Raw genomic sequence first — 16,823 nt, forward strand, 5'->3', positions numbered from 1 at the left:
TACATACACACCCTACCCGATCCCAGAATATAGAGCCCTTCTGTTTATGCATCAGCAAGTTTTGCAGAGTGCTAGAGAGGGATGGAGCGAGAGGAATCATCTGGCTCTGGTTGGGTAGATGACATGTCTGAGGAGTCCTGGGTACTGTCTTCCTTTACCCCAAGCCTTAACAATACGGCTGGCATCTGCACCCCTCTCCCCCTCCCTCTCCCCCAACCATCTCCCTCCACCCCAACCATCTCCCTCCCTCTCCCCAACCATCTCCCTCCCTCCCTCTCGTCCTCCCTCTCCACCCCAACCATCTCCCTCCCTCTCCCTCAACCACCTACCTCCCTCTCCCCCACCCATCTCCCTCTCCTTCTCCCATGCATTCTCTCCTCTTGCTTTCATTGCCTTCCTCCATCCCTCTCTCATATTGGCACTCATACTTTGTATAGAGGAGTAATAGAAGCCATTAAGCCAACACACTGCATCATTCTAGTACCTCTTATCTCTCCCCTCCCTCTTCTCCCACTTCCCCCCCTCTTCTCTATCCCCCATTCCCTCTTCTCTCCCACCTCTTCTCTTCTCTCTCCCCCAACCCACCCTCCCTCTCCCCACTCCCTCTTCTCTCCGCCCCTCCCTTTTCTCTCTCCACCATTCCCAACCTCTCTCATATGTATCTTTTATTTCTGAGCTACTGAGCATTTCCCGACTGAGTATGATGTGCTCAGACAATCCAACAGTACCTTCAGGGGGGTAGTCATCATTGGAATGGACTATTTTACACATGTACTCAAACAAGGACAAGTGTGCACACACACACACACACAGAAACTCACTCATTAGGATTTGAATCGACAGTCCCAGCATGAGGAACAGTTGGACAGTACCTGCTCTGACCTGTCTGTCTGGCAGAGTGCTTAGCCGGCGTTAGTCAAGCAGAGAGGTAAAAAGGCTACATCCATAGTCACCCAAGACCAGTCAGGCGGAATATGAATCCTCCCTGATGTATCCCATGCCTTCCTCCATGGCAGAACACAGAGTTCAACAGCAGAGAGGGATGCAGAGCTCTGATATTTCACATAATCTCACATATCCACCTGAGAGGGGTAAATGTTCTCTACAAAGCCCTGGCATGTGACCACAAATGAAAGCTATAATATTGTGAATTTCACAGAAATGTAACGGTTCTCGTCCTCTTCGTCTGAGGAGTAGCAAGGATCGGACCAATACGCAGCGTGGTATGTGTCCATTTTAATATATAAAACTAAACACTACAAAAATACAAAATAACAACGTGAATGAACAAACGAAAATCGAAACAGTCCCGTATGGTACAGACACAGGAAACAACCACCCACAAAACACAAAGGAAAACAGGCTACCTAAATATGTCTCCCAATCAGAGACAATGACTGACACCTGCCTCTGATTGAGAACCATACTAGGCCAAACACATAGAAATAGAACAAGACATAGAAAAACAACATAGAATGCCCACCCCAACTCACGCTCTGACCAAACTTAAATAAAGACATAAAAAAGGAACTAAGGTCAGAACGTGACAAGAAAGCCCTAGATTCTCATTGAATGCCCTGTCATTTTTTCTGAAGACGTTGTTAAATATCAGGAATATGCTGTGCTTGTAGTGTCAATATTACCGAGGTAGATTTGCAAATAGAAAGGGAGGTGATTTTTTTCTGTCTTTTTTATTTTTATCAACTGCCCCTGGGCTCAGAAGTAGACAGATCGCTGTTTGACAAATGACAGTGATACAGGCCATAACTCATCCTTACCTGACGGCCTTTTGATGAAAAACAAAAAAGATGGGAGAACATTAACCCTAAGATTAACCCTAATCCTTTAAATCTCTCTGGATAAGAGTGTCTGCTAAATGACTAAAATGTTAATGTAAATGTAAGATGAATGGCAATTACTATATAAATAAAAAAATTAAGCTACATTCAAAATACCAAATTCAAGCATTGTCTCTTCATCTGCACAGCATTTGACAGTTTATGTAACACTGTCATGGTTATAGATACAAGCTTTGAACAATGAAAAACCAGTCAAAGTGCTCTTCATATACAGTACATTCGGCAAGTATTCAGACCCCTTGACCTTTTCCACATTTTGTTACTTTATAGCATTATTCTAAAATGGATTAAATACATTTTTACCCTCATCAATCTACACACAATATCCCATGAAAACAAAGCAGAAACAAGGTTTTTAGACATTTACAACTTTATAAATATAAAAAAAGAAAATCTGAAGTATCACTTTGACATAAGTATTCAGATCCTTTACTCAGTACTTTGTTGAAGTATCTTTGGCAGCGATTACAGCCTTAAGTCCTCTTGGGTATGATGCTACAAGCTTGGCACACCTGTATTTGTGGAGTTTCTCCAAATCTTCTCTGCAGATCCTCTGTCAGGTTGCATGGGGAGCATCGCTACACAGCTATTTCAAGGTCTCTCCAGAGATGTTCGATCGGGTTCAAGTCCGGGCTCTGGATGGGCCACTCAAGGACATTCAAAGACTTGTCCCAAAGCCACTCTTGCTTTGTATTGGCTGTGTGTTTAGGGTCATTATCTTGTTGGAAGGTGAACCTTCGCCCCAGAATGAGGTCCTGAGCTAACTGGAGCAGGTTTTCATCAGAGCTTTCTGTACTTTGCTCCGTTCATCTTTCCCTTGATCCTGACTTTCCCAGCCCCTCCTGCTAATAAACATCCCCACAGCATGATGCCGCCACCACTATGCTTCACTACAGGGATGGTGCCTGGTTTCCTCCAGACATGACACTTGGCATTCAGGCTAAAGGTTTCAAGTTGGTTTCATCAGACCAGAGAATCTTGTTTCTCATGGTTTGAGAGTCCTTAAGGTACCTTTTGGCAAACTCCAAGTGGGCTGTCATGTGCCTTTTACTGAGGAGTGGCTTCTATCTGGCCACTCTACCATAAAGGCCTGATTGGTGGATTGCTGCAAAGATGGTTGTCCTTCTGGAAGGTGCTCCCATCTCCACAGAGGATCTCTGGAGCTTTGTCAGTGTGACCATTGGGTTCTTGGTCACCTCCCTGACCAATGACCTTCTCCCCTGATTGCTCAGTTTGGCTGGGCAGCCAGCTCTAGGAAGAGTCTTGGTGGTTCCAATCTTCTTCCATTTAAGAGTGATGGAGGCCACTGTGTTCTTGGGGACCTTCAATGCTGCAGAAATGTTCTGGTAACCTTCCCCAGATCTGTGCCTCTACACAACCCTGTCTCGGAGCTCTACGGACAATTCCTTCGACCTCATGGCTTGGTGTTTGCTCTGACATGCAACTATGGGACCTTATATAGACAGTTGTGTACCTTTCAAAATCATAACCAATCAATTGAATTTACCACAGGTGGACTCCAATCTAGTTGTAGAAAAATCTAAAAATGTATCAATGGAAACAGGATGCACCTGAGCTCATTTCGAGCCTTATAGCAAAGGGCTTGAATACTAATGTAAATAAGCTATCTGTTTTTGTTTTTTAATACATTTGCAAACATTTCAAAATACTTGTTTTTGCTTTGTCATTATGGGGTATTGTGTGTGGATTGATGAGGATTTTTTTTTTTTATCCATTTAAGAATAAGGCTGTAACGTAACAAAGTATGGAAAAAGTCAACGGGTCTGAATACTTCGCTAACGCACTGTAGCTGTAGCCTCAATGTCCTCCTGTGTGAGATTGCTTCAAGTAGAAATATTACCACTTCCATGTCAAAGTCAGATTAGGGTTGCAAAGAAACGGTATACTACTGTAAACTGAGTTTACCAGTAAATTACCAGAATTCTGGTAATTGTCAAGGAATATATGAAATGTTATCAGATGACATCTGGTGGCTTTTTGGGTACTTCAGATAATCACAGGTGTAGGTAATTTATCAAATCAAAATTTGTATCAAATCAAATTATTTCTGTCCCTCTGTGTTGGCATTATCACAACGGAAATACAGTTGAAGTTGGAAGTTTACACCTTAGCCAAATACATTTAAACTCGGTTGTTCACAATTCCTGACATTTAATCCTAGTAAAAAGTAAATGTCTTAGGTCAGTTAGGATCACCACTTTATTTTAAGAATGTGAAATGTCAGAATAATAGTAGAGAGTGATTTATTTCCGCTTTTATTTCCATGTAAACTTCTGACCCACTGGAATTGTGAGACAGTGAATTATAAGTGAAATAATCTGTCTGTAAACAATTGTTGGAAAAATTACTTGTGTCATGCACAAGGTAGATGTCCTAACCGACTTGCCAAAACTATAGTTTGTTAACAAGAAATTTGTGGAGTAGTTAAAAAACGAGTTTTAAAACCTCTTTGGGAAAGGCGTGGCGCTAGCGGGACACCTCGACAACATCCAGTGAAATTGCAGAGCGCGAAATTCAAACTACAGAATTATAAATATTTAACTTTTATAAAATCACAAGTGTAATACATCAAAATAAAGCTTAACTTCTTGTTAACTTTTACTGCCTCAGAAACCCGGATCCGGGAGCACCCCCCACCACCCCCCTACTGACTAGCATAGCTAGCATAGCGTCACAAGTAAATTGTAGCTTCTAAATATCATTAAATCACAAGTCCAAGACACCAGATGAAAGATACACTTCTTGTGAATCTAACCACCATTTCTGATTTTTAAAATGTTTTACAGGGAAGACACAATATGTAAATCTATTAGCTAACCACGTTAGCAAAAGACACCATTTTTCTTTGTCCACCATTTTTTCTCTCCAACAGTAGCTATCACCAATTCGGCCAAATAAAGATATTGATAGCCACTAACCAAGAAAAAAACTCATCAGATGACAGTCTGATAACATATTTATTGTATAGGATAGGTTTTGTTAGAAAAATGTGCATATTTCAGGTATAAATTATAGTTTACAATTGCACCCACCATCACAACTCGACTAGAATAAATACACAGAGCAACGTGTATTACCTAATTACTAATCATAAAACATTTCTTAAAAATACCCAACTCACAGCAATGGAAAGACACATATCTTGTGAATTCAGACAATATTTCAGATGTTCTAAGTGTTTTACAGCGAAAACACAATAAATCGTTATATTAGCATACCACATATGCAAACGTTACCCGACCATTGATCCAAGCCAAAGAGAGCGATATCGTTATCATCGCCAAAATATATAAATTTTTTCACTAACCTTCTCAGAATTCTTCCGATGACACTCCTGTAACATCATATTACAACATACATATAGAGTTTGTGTGTAAATGTGCATATTTACTTACACATGTGCAAGTTATTCAAGTATAAATTACCAATATTACCTCAATTGCGATAGATTACCTGTTAATTAGAACATTACAGAATATTTTGGCAATTTTGGTAAATTACCAGTAGCTTTGCAACCCTCCATGTGACTTTCCCATACATACTAAGGACTTAATGATGAAATGCCTATGTATGTGATGTTGTGAATTTGAACATGAAATATGTGTCTATTGTAGATTATTCTGACGTCTTTCGTACGATGTACCCAATGACTAATGAAAACTTCCTATGTCCTCATTGAGGTTTTACAGACGTGTTCAATACGCCTTATTTATACACTTGTAATATTTATGAAATGCATATTGTTATATTTGGTAGCACTTATTTGTTTTTCCTTTGCCTCCAACCCCCTTCGATGTGTAGAACGGATGTGGGTGGGGCCAGGTCTACATAAGGGTGCAAATTTAAAAAAATCACAAAAGCTCTTACGAAGGCCATGAGGCCGATACGTAAGCTTATTAAACATCGGTGATCCTATCAAGAGCAGTGTGCGGTTTCCTTTTTCCTCCATACTACTGAGTGAAAATAAGTTGTTGAAGGTGTTTAAAAATGTATTCCATCAGTGTGAATATTAATAGGAGTCACAATGTTAGACATACTGTAACGATGATCGTCTGAGGAAGAAGGAGTAGACCAAAGCGCAGCGTCGTACGTGTTCATGATGTTTATTAAAACCTGAACACTGAAACAAAAAAACAAAAGTGGAACAAAACGCAACAGTTCTGTCATGTACTCATACAAAACAGAAAACAACTACCCACAAAACCAACATGGAAAATGGCAACCTAAATAGGCTCCCCAATCAGAGACAACGAGAAACAGCTGTCTCTGATTGGGAACCAATTCAGACCACCATAAACCTACAATCCCCAAGACCATACCAAATCCCCATAGCTAGACAAAAAAGTAAAAAAACCCTAGACAAATTAAAAAACTAAACAAACCACCCTTGTCACATCCTGACCTAACCAAAAAATTAAGAAAACAAATATAACTAAAGTCAGGGAGTGACACGTACAACCTTTTCCCAATTCCTAAATTCGAAGGGCAAGTCCCGCTGTCATTCTTCAACAGGCTTCAGGAAAATAAATCAGTGTTGTGAGGCTTCTCTGTGACCCTTTGCCGCTGTTTCACCTATCTTTCCATGCCTTGCACCATCTTGTCTAAGAGCTGTCTTCTCAGAATATTCCTCTGTTCTTGTGTGGGTTAGGCTCCAGACAACTATCCAGGCCTATGGACAACAACAATATACAGCTTTGTGTGTAAACACAGACTTGGGACAGACCAGCATACACATAGTGGCCTACAAAGCCATCCCCCTCTCCCAGCACAGAGAATCACAGTATTCACATCAATGGCATTGTGTTTAAAATAGGACTTTCCTCTCCAGAGGAAACACTAGAGGAGACACAGTGTGCCTCTGCCTTACTGCCTTACACACCTTTCTAGTCTCTTCATATCTTTGTCCTCTAGGCTAACAGTCCCTGTTTCTCATATACTTACATCAGACAATCCTCCCCCTAGCCAGCCTTAATGCAGGGATACAAGGCTCCTGCACTTAAGGCTAAGAAGAGCACAGCGAAGCAGAAGCCCAGTTCCTGACACCACGTTAGCTGATTTGCTGCAGAGATTGTCTGGCTGAGCTAACAGGGACCACTCTGTGCAGTGTTCTGTCAGGACGACTCTCTCTCTCCCTCCCGGTCCCTGTAACACAGCACAGCTTCCAGGCATGGACAGCACAGGAAGGGCTGCAAGAAGAAAACACAGAGTTAAACAGAATAGTCATTACTCCCCAGGGAGGATTGATCTCTCTCTCTCTCTCTCTCCCTCTCCCTTTCTCTGCTGTTTTTGCTGCTCTTCTGAGTGGCCTCATTGCCATCGATCCTATCCTGGTGTGTGTGTGTGTGTACATGGGTGTTTCTATATTGTGAACAGTATGTAGTATGTTGTTTTGACTGTACTGTGAGAGGGAGTCATTTTTTTGTGCTGAGTCACTTAATGATACTATTTCTAATGACAAAAATGTGTGACTAAGGACACTTTTGATTCCCTGAACTTCTAAGTTTCAAGGTAAACTATTTCTTGGAGTTTCAGGGACTAAGGACAAACATTCTCACACACACACACACACACACACAGAGAGAGAGATTGTATTGCAGCCCCTCACCTTGGTGTGGTTTAGTGTTAATCAGCTTTTTATTAGTTGCTGATTAATGAGCCATGGCAGGGTGGAGGAATTCGGGAAATACTTTTAAAAAACACTGTACCCATAATGCAGCATCAGTGGTGTTTGAGAGAGACAGACAGACAAACAAAGAGACAGACAGACAGACAAAAAGACTGAAAAGAGAGACAGACAGATGGAAAAGAGAGCCAAATGGAACCGAGAGACAGACAAACAGACAGATGGAACAGAGAGACAGACAGACGGAAAAGACAGACAGATGGAAAAGAGAGACAGACAGACAGTCAGATGGAAAAGAGAGAGAGACAGACAGACGGAAAAAAGAGAGAGACAGAGAGAGAGAGAGATAAAGAACGAGAGAGAAAGACAAAGAGAAGAGATGTGCTGGACTGGAGTCACATGGCAGTTGGTTGGCACAGCTAGTGGAGCCAAGACACTAAGAGGGATGCCAGGATAATGCCAACATAGGTACCACTGGTGCCAGGGCTCTCATCAAATCGTCATAATCACAGTTTGTCAAAGTGCCCTCGCAACTAGAATTAGTGGGTGAAACTGCATGCTACTCCAAAAGGAAAAAGCATTTTTTTGTAGTCAACATTGTTATTATATCAGGATTAATTTGTGAAACAAATTCCAATGGAAGGGACATCTGGTCAGGATCCAGAGCACTTTGTGACATCGGCTGATGTAAAAAGGGCTTTATAAATCAATTAGATTGATAGATGTGATTTGACATGCTGGGAAAAATGAGTGGCTGAATGAGAGCAATGTGTGTGAGATGCACAGTGGACTCCCATTTTGCCCCCATTCAATATAAATGAGCTTGCTGTCAGTCAAACATTGTGTGACTATCATGTTGGTTAAGTGTTTTGAAGCTGGAGGCCATTGTTGAATTCAGCATTAAAACAGCCATGTCATGTAAGAGATTAGATATAGGATTAGAAATGCATAGTTTATGGTAGAATGTGACTGCCACTGAGTCTCTATCAGTCAGCATCAGCAACCATTGACCCATGGGGCCTCACCATAGTGATTGTGGACGTGTGCTCTATACAGGCTGGGGGTGGGAAGGGTGGCCCCACCAAGGGTTGACTGTTCTCCAACAGAATTATCTAATTTTACCCCCCACCCCCTTACACACACACACACCACTGCTGAACTCATCAGAGATACGGTGCTCCGAGTGCCCTGCCGCTGTTCCAACAGAGGTCTCCCTCTGAAACAGCCGGGCGGCAAGGACAATTGTTCCCGTTTTGTGGAAATAAATCACAGGGCCTAAATGCGACTGGTGGTGTCTCACTTTGATTATCGCTGTTGACACATTAGGCGGAAACAGAATACAGATTGAGCTCGCAGGCCTTTCAAAAATGGCCGTTTCCTGGTAATCTGCTGGCTGCCTGAATAATTTTCTGTCCTTCATGGAGGTGTTGCTCGTGAAAAAGAATTATGTTTTGGTCAAATTATTGCTTCCTGAATTTCAACAAGAGAACAAAAATGTTGTATTCTGACATGTGGATGTCTGTTGTTCACCTCCTTTCGACATCATTCATTAGGGACAAAAGCAGGAACACTATGAAGGACAGTCATGCAATTTGTAAGTGGAATGAATTAACTGAATTCCACTTCAATATTGATTTCCACTTCAAAATGTCCAAACTATTTCCTGTCTGAGAAAATAATGTATTATGAAAAAAAAATCGATGTACACTACCGGTCAAAAGTTCTCATTCAAGGGTTTTTCTTTATTTTTACAATTTTCTACATTGTAGAATAATAGTGAAGACTTCAACACTTTAAAATAACACATATGCAATCAAGTAGTAACCAAAAAAGTGTTAAACAAATCAAAATAATATTTTATATTTGAGATTCTTCAAAGTAGCTACCCTTTGCCTTGATGACAGCTTTGCACACTCTTGGCATTCTCTCAACCAGCTTCATCTGGAATGCTTTTCCAACAGTCTTGAAGGAGTTCCCACATATGCTGAGCACATGTTGGTTGATTTTTCCTTCATTCTGCGGGCCGACTCATCGCAAACCATCTCAATTTGGTTGAGGTCGGATGATTGTGGAAGCCAGGTCATCTGATGCAGCACTCCATCACTCTCTTTCTTGGTAAAATAGTCCTTACACAGCCTGGAGGTGTGTTGGGTCATTGTCCCGTTTAAAAACAAATGATAGTCCCACTAAGCCCTAACCAGATGGGATGGCTTATCACTGCAGAATGCTGTGGTAGCCATTATGGTTAAGTGTGCCTTGAATTCTAAATAAATCACAGACAGTGTCACCAGCGAAGCACCCCCACACCATAACACCTCCTCCTCCATGGTTTATAGTGGGAAATACACATGCGGAGATCATCCGTTCACCCAAAGACTCACAAAGACACAGCGGTTGGAATCACAAATCTCAGACCAAAGGACAAATTTCCACCTGTCTAATGTCCTTTGCTCGTGTTTCTTGGCACAAGCAAGTCCCTTCTTCTTATTGGTGTCCTTTAGTAGTGGTTTGTTTGCAGCAATTCGACCATGAAAGCCTGGTTCACGCAGTCTCATCTGAACAGTTGATGTTGAGATGTGTCTGTTACTTGCACTATGTGAAGCATTTATTTTGGCTGTAATTTCTGAGGCTGGTAACTCTAATGAACTTATTCTCTGCAGCAGAGGTGACTCTGGGTCTTCCATTTCCTTTGGCGGTCCTCATGAGAGCCAGTTTCATTGTAGCGCTTGATGATTTTTGCGACTGCACTTGGCTGTTTTAATGCTTTGAATGAGTAGGTGTTCTAAAACTTTTGACCGGTAGTGTAACTGTTTTTATTATTGTGTGTGTTTTTAATTACGTTTTTGTCTGTCATATCTCTGCAGGCTCCCGGAGGTACGGATCTCGGACAATGGGCCTTATGAGTGCCACGTGGGCATCTATGACCGAGCAACAAGAGAAAAGGTGGTCTTGGCATCGGGAAATGTCTTTCTCACCGTTATGTGTAAGTAATTTAAACTCTGTAGTCAGCCCGTGACTGTGAATATGCAAAAATGTCTAGCTCTGTTCTACTCTGACGTTCTGCAACATTAATCAACATGTTCTGTTGTAACATGTTCTGGTGCCTTTCTATGGAAATACATTAAAGCAGCAAAAAATTACAAGAAATCTACCTCAGCACTCCTTGTGAGTGAAGGTAGCAGACAGACAGCCATGAGAGTAGTTGGACAAGCTGGAGGTAATGTCAAATAGGTTCCAGTTGACATGCACTACTGACACACGCTACGGATAGTTGTACTACAGAACTGAATGCGGTTCTAAAGATGTAGAACGGTCAAGTTTTGAAAAAGAAGAATCATCATCAGGTTTTAGCTAATAATCATAATCATCATCATTACCCTTAGCTCCCCTTCTCTGACTGGTAGTGAACATTTCTCATAGGGTGTGCTCAGCAAGTTTGATGGCTGACACTCTGTCTCAGTGTGATAATGAGTGTATGTCGGCAGAGGCACTGTTTTTTGGGAGATTGTACTATATCAAACTGTAACACAATTTCACCTACCCCTACAGAACCCCAAGTTCCCTACTAACAGGATTATTTTTTAATGTTTACCTTTATTTAACCAGGTAGGCTAGTTGAGAACAAGTTCTCATTTGCAACTGCGACCTGGCCAAGATAAAGCAAAGCAGTGTGACACAGACAAGAACACAGAGTTACACATGGAGTAAACAATAAACAAGTCAATGACACAGTAGAAATAAGAAAGTCTATATACAGTGTGTGCAAAAGGCATGAGGAGGTAGGCAATAAATAGGCCATAGGAGTGAATAATTACAATTTAGCAGATTAACACTGGAGTGATACATGAGCAGATGATGATGTGCAATATATATATATATATATAAAATAAAAACAGTATGGGGGTGAGGTAGGTAGATTGGGTGGGCTGTTTACAGATGGACTATGTACAGCTGCAGTGATCGGTTAGCTTCTCAGATAGCAGATGTTTAAAGATGGTGAGGGAAATAAAGGTCTCCAACTTCAGCGATTCTTGCAATTCGTTCCAGTCACTAGCAGCAGAGAACTGGAAGCAAAGGTGGCCAAATGAGGTGTTGGCTTTGGGGATGATCAGTGAGATATACCTGCTGGAACGTGTGCTACGGATGGGTGTTGTTATCGTGACCAGTGACCTGAGAGAAGGCGGAGCTTTACCTAGCATAGACTTATAGATGACCTGGAGCCAGCGGGTCTGGCGACGAATATGTAGCGAGGACCAGCCGACTAGGTTGCAGTGGTTGGTGGTATAAGGTGATTTGGTAACAAAATGGATGGCACAGTGATAGACTGCATCTAGTTTGCTGAGTAGAGTATTGGAAGCTATTTTGTAGATGACATCGCCGAAGTCGAGGATCGGTAGGATAGTCAGTTTTACGAGGGTAAGTTTGGCGGCGTGAGTGAAGGAGGCTTTGTTGCGAAATAGAAAGTCGATTCTAGATTTGATTTTGAATTGGAGATGTTAAATATGAGTCTGGAAGGAGAGTTTACAGTCTAGCCAGACACCTAGGTATTTATAGTTGTCCACATATTTTAGGTCGGAACCGTTCAGGGTGGTGATGCTAGTCGGGCGGGCGGGTGCGGAAAGCGAACGGTTGAAAAGTATGCATTTGGTTTTACTAGTGTTTAAGAGCAGTTGAAGGCCACGGAAGGAGTGTTGTATGGCATTGAAGCTCGTTTGGAGGTTAGTTAGCACAGTGTCCAAGGAAGGGCCTGAAGTATACCGAATGGTGACGTCTGCGTAGAGGGTGATCAAAGAATCACCCGCAGCGACATCATTGATATATACAGAGAAAAGTGTCGGCCCGAGAATTGAACCCTGTGGTACCCCCATAGAGACTGCCAGAGGTACGGACAACGTGCCCTCCGATTTGACACACTGAACTCTGTCTGCAAAGTAGTTGGTAAACCAGGCGACGCAGTCATTAGAAAAACCAAGGCTGTTGAGTCTGCCGATAAGAATACGGTGAGTGACAAAGTTGAAAGCCTTGGCCAGGTCGATGAAGATGGCTGCAGAGTACTGTCTTTTATCGATGGCGGTTATGATATCGTTTAGTACCTTGAGCGTGGCTGAGGTGCACCTGTGACCGTTTCAGCGGAGAAGGTACGGTGGGATTCAAAACCTGTTTATTAACTTGGCTTTCGAAGACTTTAGATAGAGCTATATCCATCCTGCCCTGCCTAACAGTTTGGGTCTAGGGTGTCAGTCCCTTTGAAGAGGGGGATGACCGCAGCAGCTTTCCAATCTTTATGGATCTCAGACGATACGAAAGAGAGGTTGAACAGGCTGGTAATAAGGGTTGCAACAATGGCGGCAGATAGTTTTAGAAAGAGAGGGTCCAGATTGTCTAGCCCAGCTGATTTGTACAGGTCCAGGTTTTGCGGCTCTTTCAGAACATCTGCTGTCTGCATTTTGGTGAAGGAGAAGCTGGGGAGGCTTGGGCGGGTAGCTGCGGGGAGGGGGGAGGGGGGGGGAGCTGTTGGCCGGGGTTGGAGTAGCCAGGAGGAAGGCATGGCCAGCCGTTGAGAAATGCTTAATGAAATTTTCGATGATCATGGATTTTTCAGTGGTGACCCGTGTTACCTAGCCTCAGTGCAGTGGGCAGCTGCGAGGAGGTGCTCTTGTTCTCCATGGACTTTACAGTATCCCAAATATTTTTGGAGTTAGAGCTACAGGATGCGAATTTCTGCTTGAAAAAGCTAGCCTTTGCTTTCCTGACTGACTGCATGTATTTGTTCCTGACTTTCCTGAACAGTTGCATATCGCGGGGACTATTCGATGCTATTGCAGTCCGCCACAGGATGTTTTTGTGCTATAGGGCTATATCTGTTCTTAGTTATGCATTTTTTGAACGGGGCATGCTTATCTAAGATGGTGAGGAAATTACTTTAAAAAAATGACCAGGCAGCCTCGACTGACGGGATGAGGTCAATATCCTTCTAGGATACCCGGGCCAGTTCGATTAGAAAAGCCTGCTCGCAGAACTGTTTTAGGGAGCGTTTGACAGTGATGAGGGGTGGTCGTTTGACCATGGACCCATAGCGGATACAGGCAATGAGGCAGTGATCGCTGAGATCCTGATTGAAAACAGTGGAGGTGTATTTGGAGGGCAAGCTGGTCAGGATAATGTCTATGAAGGTGCCCATGTTTATGGATTTAGGGTTGTACCTGGTGGGTTCCTTGATGATTTGTGTGAGATTGAGGGCATCTAGCTTAGATTTTAGGACTGCCGGGGTGTTAAGCATATCCCAGTTTAGGTCACCTAACAGAACGAACTCTGAAGCTAGATAGGGGGCGATCAATTCACAAATGGTGTCCAGGGCACAGCTGGGAGCGGAGGGGGGTCGATAGCAGGCGGCAACAGTGAGAGACTTATTTCTGGAGAGGTTAATTTTAAAAATGTGAAGTTCAAACTGTTTGGGTATAGACCTGGAAAGTATGACAGAACTTTGCAGGCTATCTCTGCAGTAGATTGCAACTCCTCCCCCTTTTGGCAGTTCTATCTTGACGGAAAATGTTGTAGTTGGGTATGGAAATCTCAGAATTGTTGGTGGCCTTCCTAATCCAGGATTCAGACACGGCAAGGACATCAGGGTTGGCGGAGTGTGCTAAAGCAGTGAGTAAAACAAACTTAGGGAGGAGGCTTCTGATGTTGACATGCATGAAACCAAGGCTTTTTCGATCACAGAAGTCAACAAATGAGGGTGCCTGGGGACACGCAGGGCCTGGGTTTCCCTCCACATCACCCGAGGAACAAAGGAGGAGTAGGATGAGGGTACAGCTAAAGGCTATCAAAACTGGTCGCCTAGAGCGTTGGGGACAAAGAATTAAAGGAGCAGATTTCTGGGCATGGTCGAATAGATCCAGGGCATAATGTGCAGACAGGGGTATGGTGGGGTGTGGATACAGCAGAGGTAAGCCCAGGCACTGAGTGATGATAAGAGCGGTTGTATCTATGGATAAGCTGGTTATAATGGGTGAGGTCACCGCATGTGTGGGGGGTGGGACAAAGGAGGTATCAGAGGTATAATGAGTGGAACCAGGAGCTCCATTGTAAACTAAAACAATGATAACTAACCTAAACAACAGTATACAAGGCATATTGACATATGAGAGAGACAAACAGCGAGGCATAAAGTAATCACAGGAGTTGATTTGGAGAGCTAGCTAAGACAACAACAGGCGAGACAACATCAGCTAATCAGCTAAAACAACAGGTACAATGGCGATGAATGGGCAGAGAGGGTTGGTTAACTACACACAGGGCCTGATTTCGCGGCTGGGGTCGACAGATAAACAAAAAAATTAACAGAATGGAGTACCGTGATTAATGGACAGTCCAGCAGGCATCAGCTATGTAGCCAAGTGATCATACGGTCCAGGGGGCAGCAATAGATGGAACAGGGAAGCCGCGGAGTAGTCGCTACTATGCTAGCATGTGGGCGACACGCCGTTTAAAGTTAGTAGCCCGGGGCTAGTAGAAGCGTCTGCTCTGACGTCCGACGGAGGCCGGTTGAAGGCACAGCGGATGGAGTATTCATCGGCAGACCAGTCGTGGTGGTGCGGCGGGGCGCCGTGTCGACTAAGGATCCAAGCCAGATGGCGAAAGAGGTATTGTAGTCATTTAGTTTTCTAGCCGGGAGATGCGCCTGGCTCACGGCTAACTGGTGCTAGCTTCGGGGCAGGGGCGTTAGCCACTATAGCCACTCGGTAGCAGCGGTGATCTGGTGCCAAGGTCCAGAGCTTACGGCAAGGATCCGGTGGAGTAGTGTGTTCTAGCCGTGTTTGGGTGGAGTCCGGGTGAACAACTGAGTAGTCCGGGAGGTGGGCCTCATGGATAGCTTTGGTACTGGGTAACTCGGTGGGTGCTAGCTAGCTGTGAAGATCAGGAGTAATGGTCCAGGGATTACGGCAGGAATCCGGCGTTGTAGTGGAGAGGCAGTCCGTTACTGGTAGGCTGGCGAGTGTTATCCAGGCAAAAAATATATATAAAAAAGGGCTGGTATCTGTGCAGAAGGTAAAGGCCGCTAGCAGTGGCTAACAATGACTAAATAGCTTGTAGCTAATTAGCTGGTTAGCTTCTGATGGCTAGGTGGTTCTTGCTATAAGGTCTAAAAATGTAAAATAATAGCGGTTCCGTATCACATTGGGTGAGGCAGGTTACCGGAAGGTATAATATAACTAAAAGGGAGAAGAGATTGAAAATAAAATTGAAATATATACAAAAAAGACGAAAAATACAAAAGTACACGAGAGGACGAACAAAACATGTCTGCACTGCTACGCCATCTTGGACATGACTGCCAAAAAAGAAAGTCAAAATAACCTGAACCTTTCCCCTCTCTAATGCTATCTAATGCTGCATCTGAGAACACTGTGAAGACCAGGATTTGAACCTGTCCTCCCATCCTCTCTCTGTATAATTACAAACCCATTTCACTGCTATTTTGGAGAATGACGTGTTTCTTTTTCTTCCCATGTTTCTGCCAGTGACCTGAGGAGCTGCTTTTCTCACTCACTCTTTGCCATAATTGTTGGTGCAACTTTCTCTATTGACAGCTGGCTCACTGGCATTTAAAGTCCGGCAGCAAGTCTTCTTATGTACAGCTTATCGCTAATTATCAACAGTAACATTTCTCAGACAAACAGAAGACAAAGAAAAACACAAGGACATGGTTAGTCCATTAGCATATTTTGTTCATTTGCCATATTGCCAATGGCTGTTGACATTAGGCTGCAGGTTTACCCAAAGACGACTTCTGGTTCTCATAGCTCCTCCGCTGACCTTCACTTTCCCAGAATTACGTAAAACTATTCAATAAACCTGATACCGAACCGGATTAACTCTTCACAGACGTAAATGAACAGATCTTTATCAATGGGAGAGGATTCAGCCCAAGTTAACCCCTTAATCGTTTAGGGGTGGTGGTGGAGATATATGAATGATACAGCCAGGGGAAAGTGTGAGCACTATCAGCTGGGTGTTAAATCTCCACTCTGGTGGAGGAGAAGAAGAATGGCCTCTGGCATTGTGGCTAATTGCCGTCTAAACTGAAACAGAATTATTCATAACCTATTAGTGTGCCAAGTTCACTAGGAAGTGAGAAAAAAAGAAGGGAGAAAGAAAGAAAATGAGAGAAAAAAGTTAATTAATAGGAGGCAGTACATGGAGAGTATTTCAATTTCTTAAAGGGCTTCATAAATAAGAATTATCATTTTAATGAATTCCCTGCCAAGAAATGAAATCACTCAGTTTCAGAAGGCCAAACCTCGAACTCTTGGTAC

The 16,823-nt window shown here is 43.1% G+C and overlaps 1 protein-coding gene and 1 long non-coding RNA gene across 5 annotated transcripts in view; one reads left to right on the top strand and one right to left on the bottom strand.

Moving 5' to 3' along the window:
• The window catches only part of LOC129850032 (immunoglobulin superfamily member 21-like), a 302,686-nt gene that overhangs the window by 189,022 nt on the left and 96,841 nt on the right, over positions 1-16,823 (top strand). For all 4 annotated transcript variants that reach the window (XM_055916662.1, XM_055916663.1, XM_055916665.1 and 1 more), the window contains one exon: positions 10,368-10,486. In XM_055916662.1, the coding sequence (XP_055772637.1) occupies positions 10,368-10,486 (119 nt within the window). The remainder of the gene's footprint in view (positions 1-10,367; positions 10,487-16,823) is intronic.
• LOC129850090 (uncharacterized) lies at positions 5,968-7,281 on the bottom strand. Its single transcript, XR_008758712.1, has 2 exons — positions 6,822-7,281; positions 5,968-6,549 (listed from the first exon to the last, which is right to left on the bottom strand). It is a non-coding gene; the product is annotated as an uncharacterized LOC129850090 (long non-coding RNA).

This window comes from Salvelinus fontinalis, chromosome 3 (assembly GCF_029448725.1).
Source record: "Salvelinus fontinalis isolate EN_2023a chromosome 3, ASM2944872v1, whole genome shotgun sequence".
Classification (NCBI taxonomy): Eukaryota; Metazoa; Chordata; class Actinopteri; order Salmoniformes; family Salmonidae; genus Salvelinus; species Salvelinus fontinalis.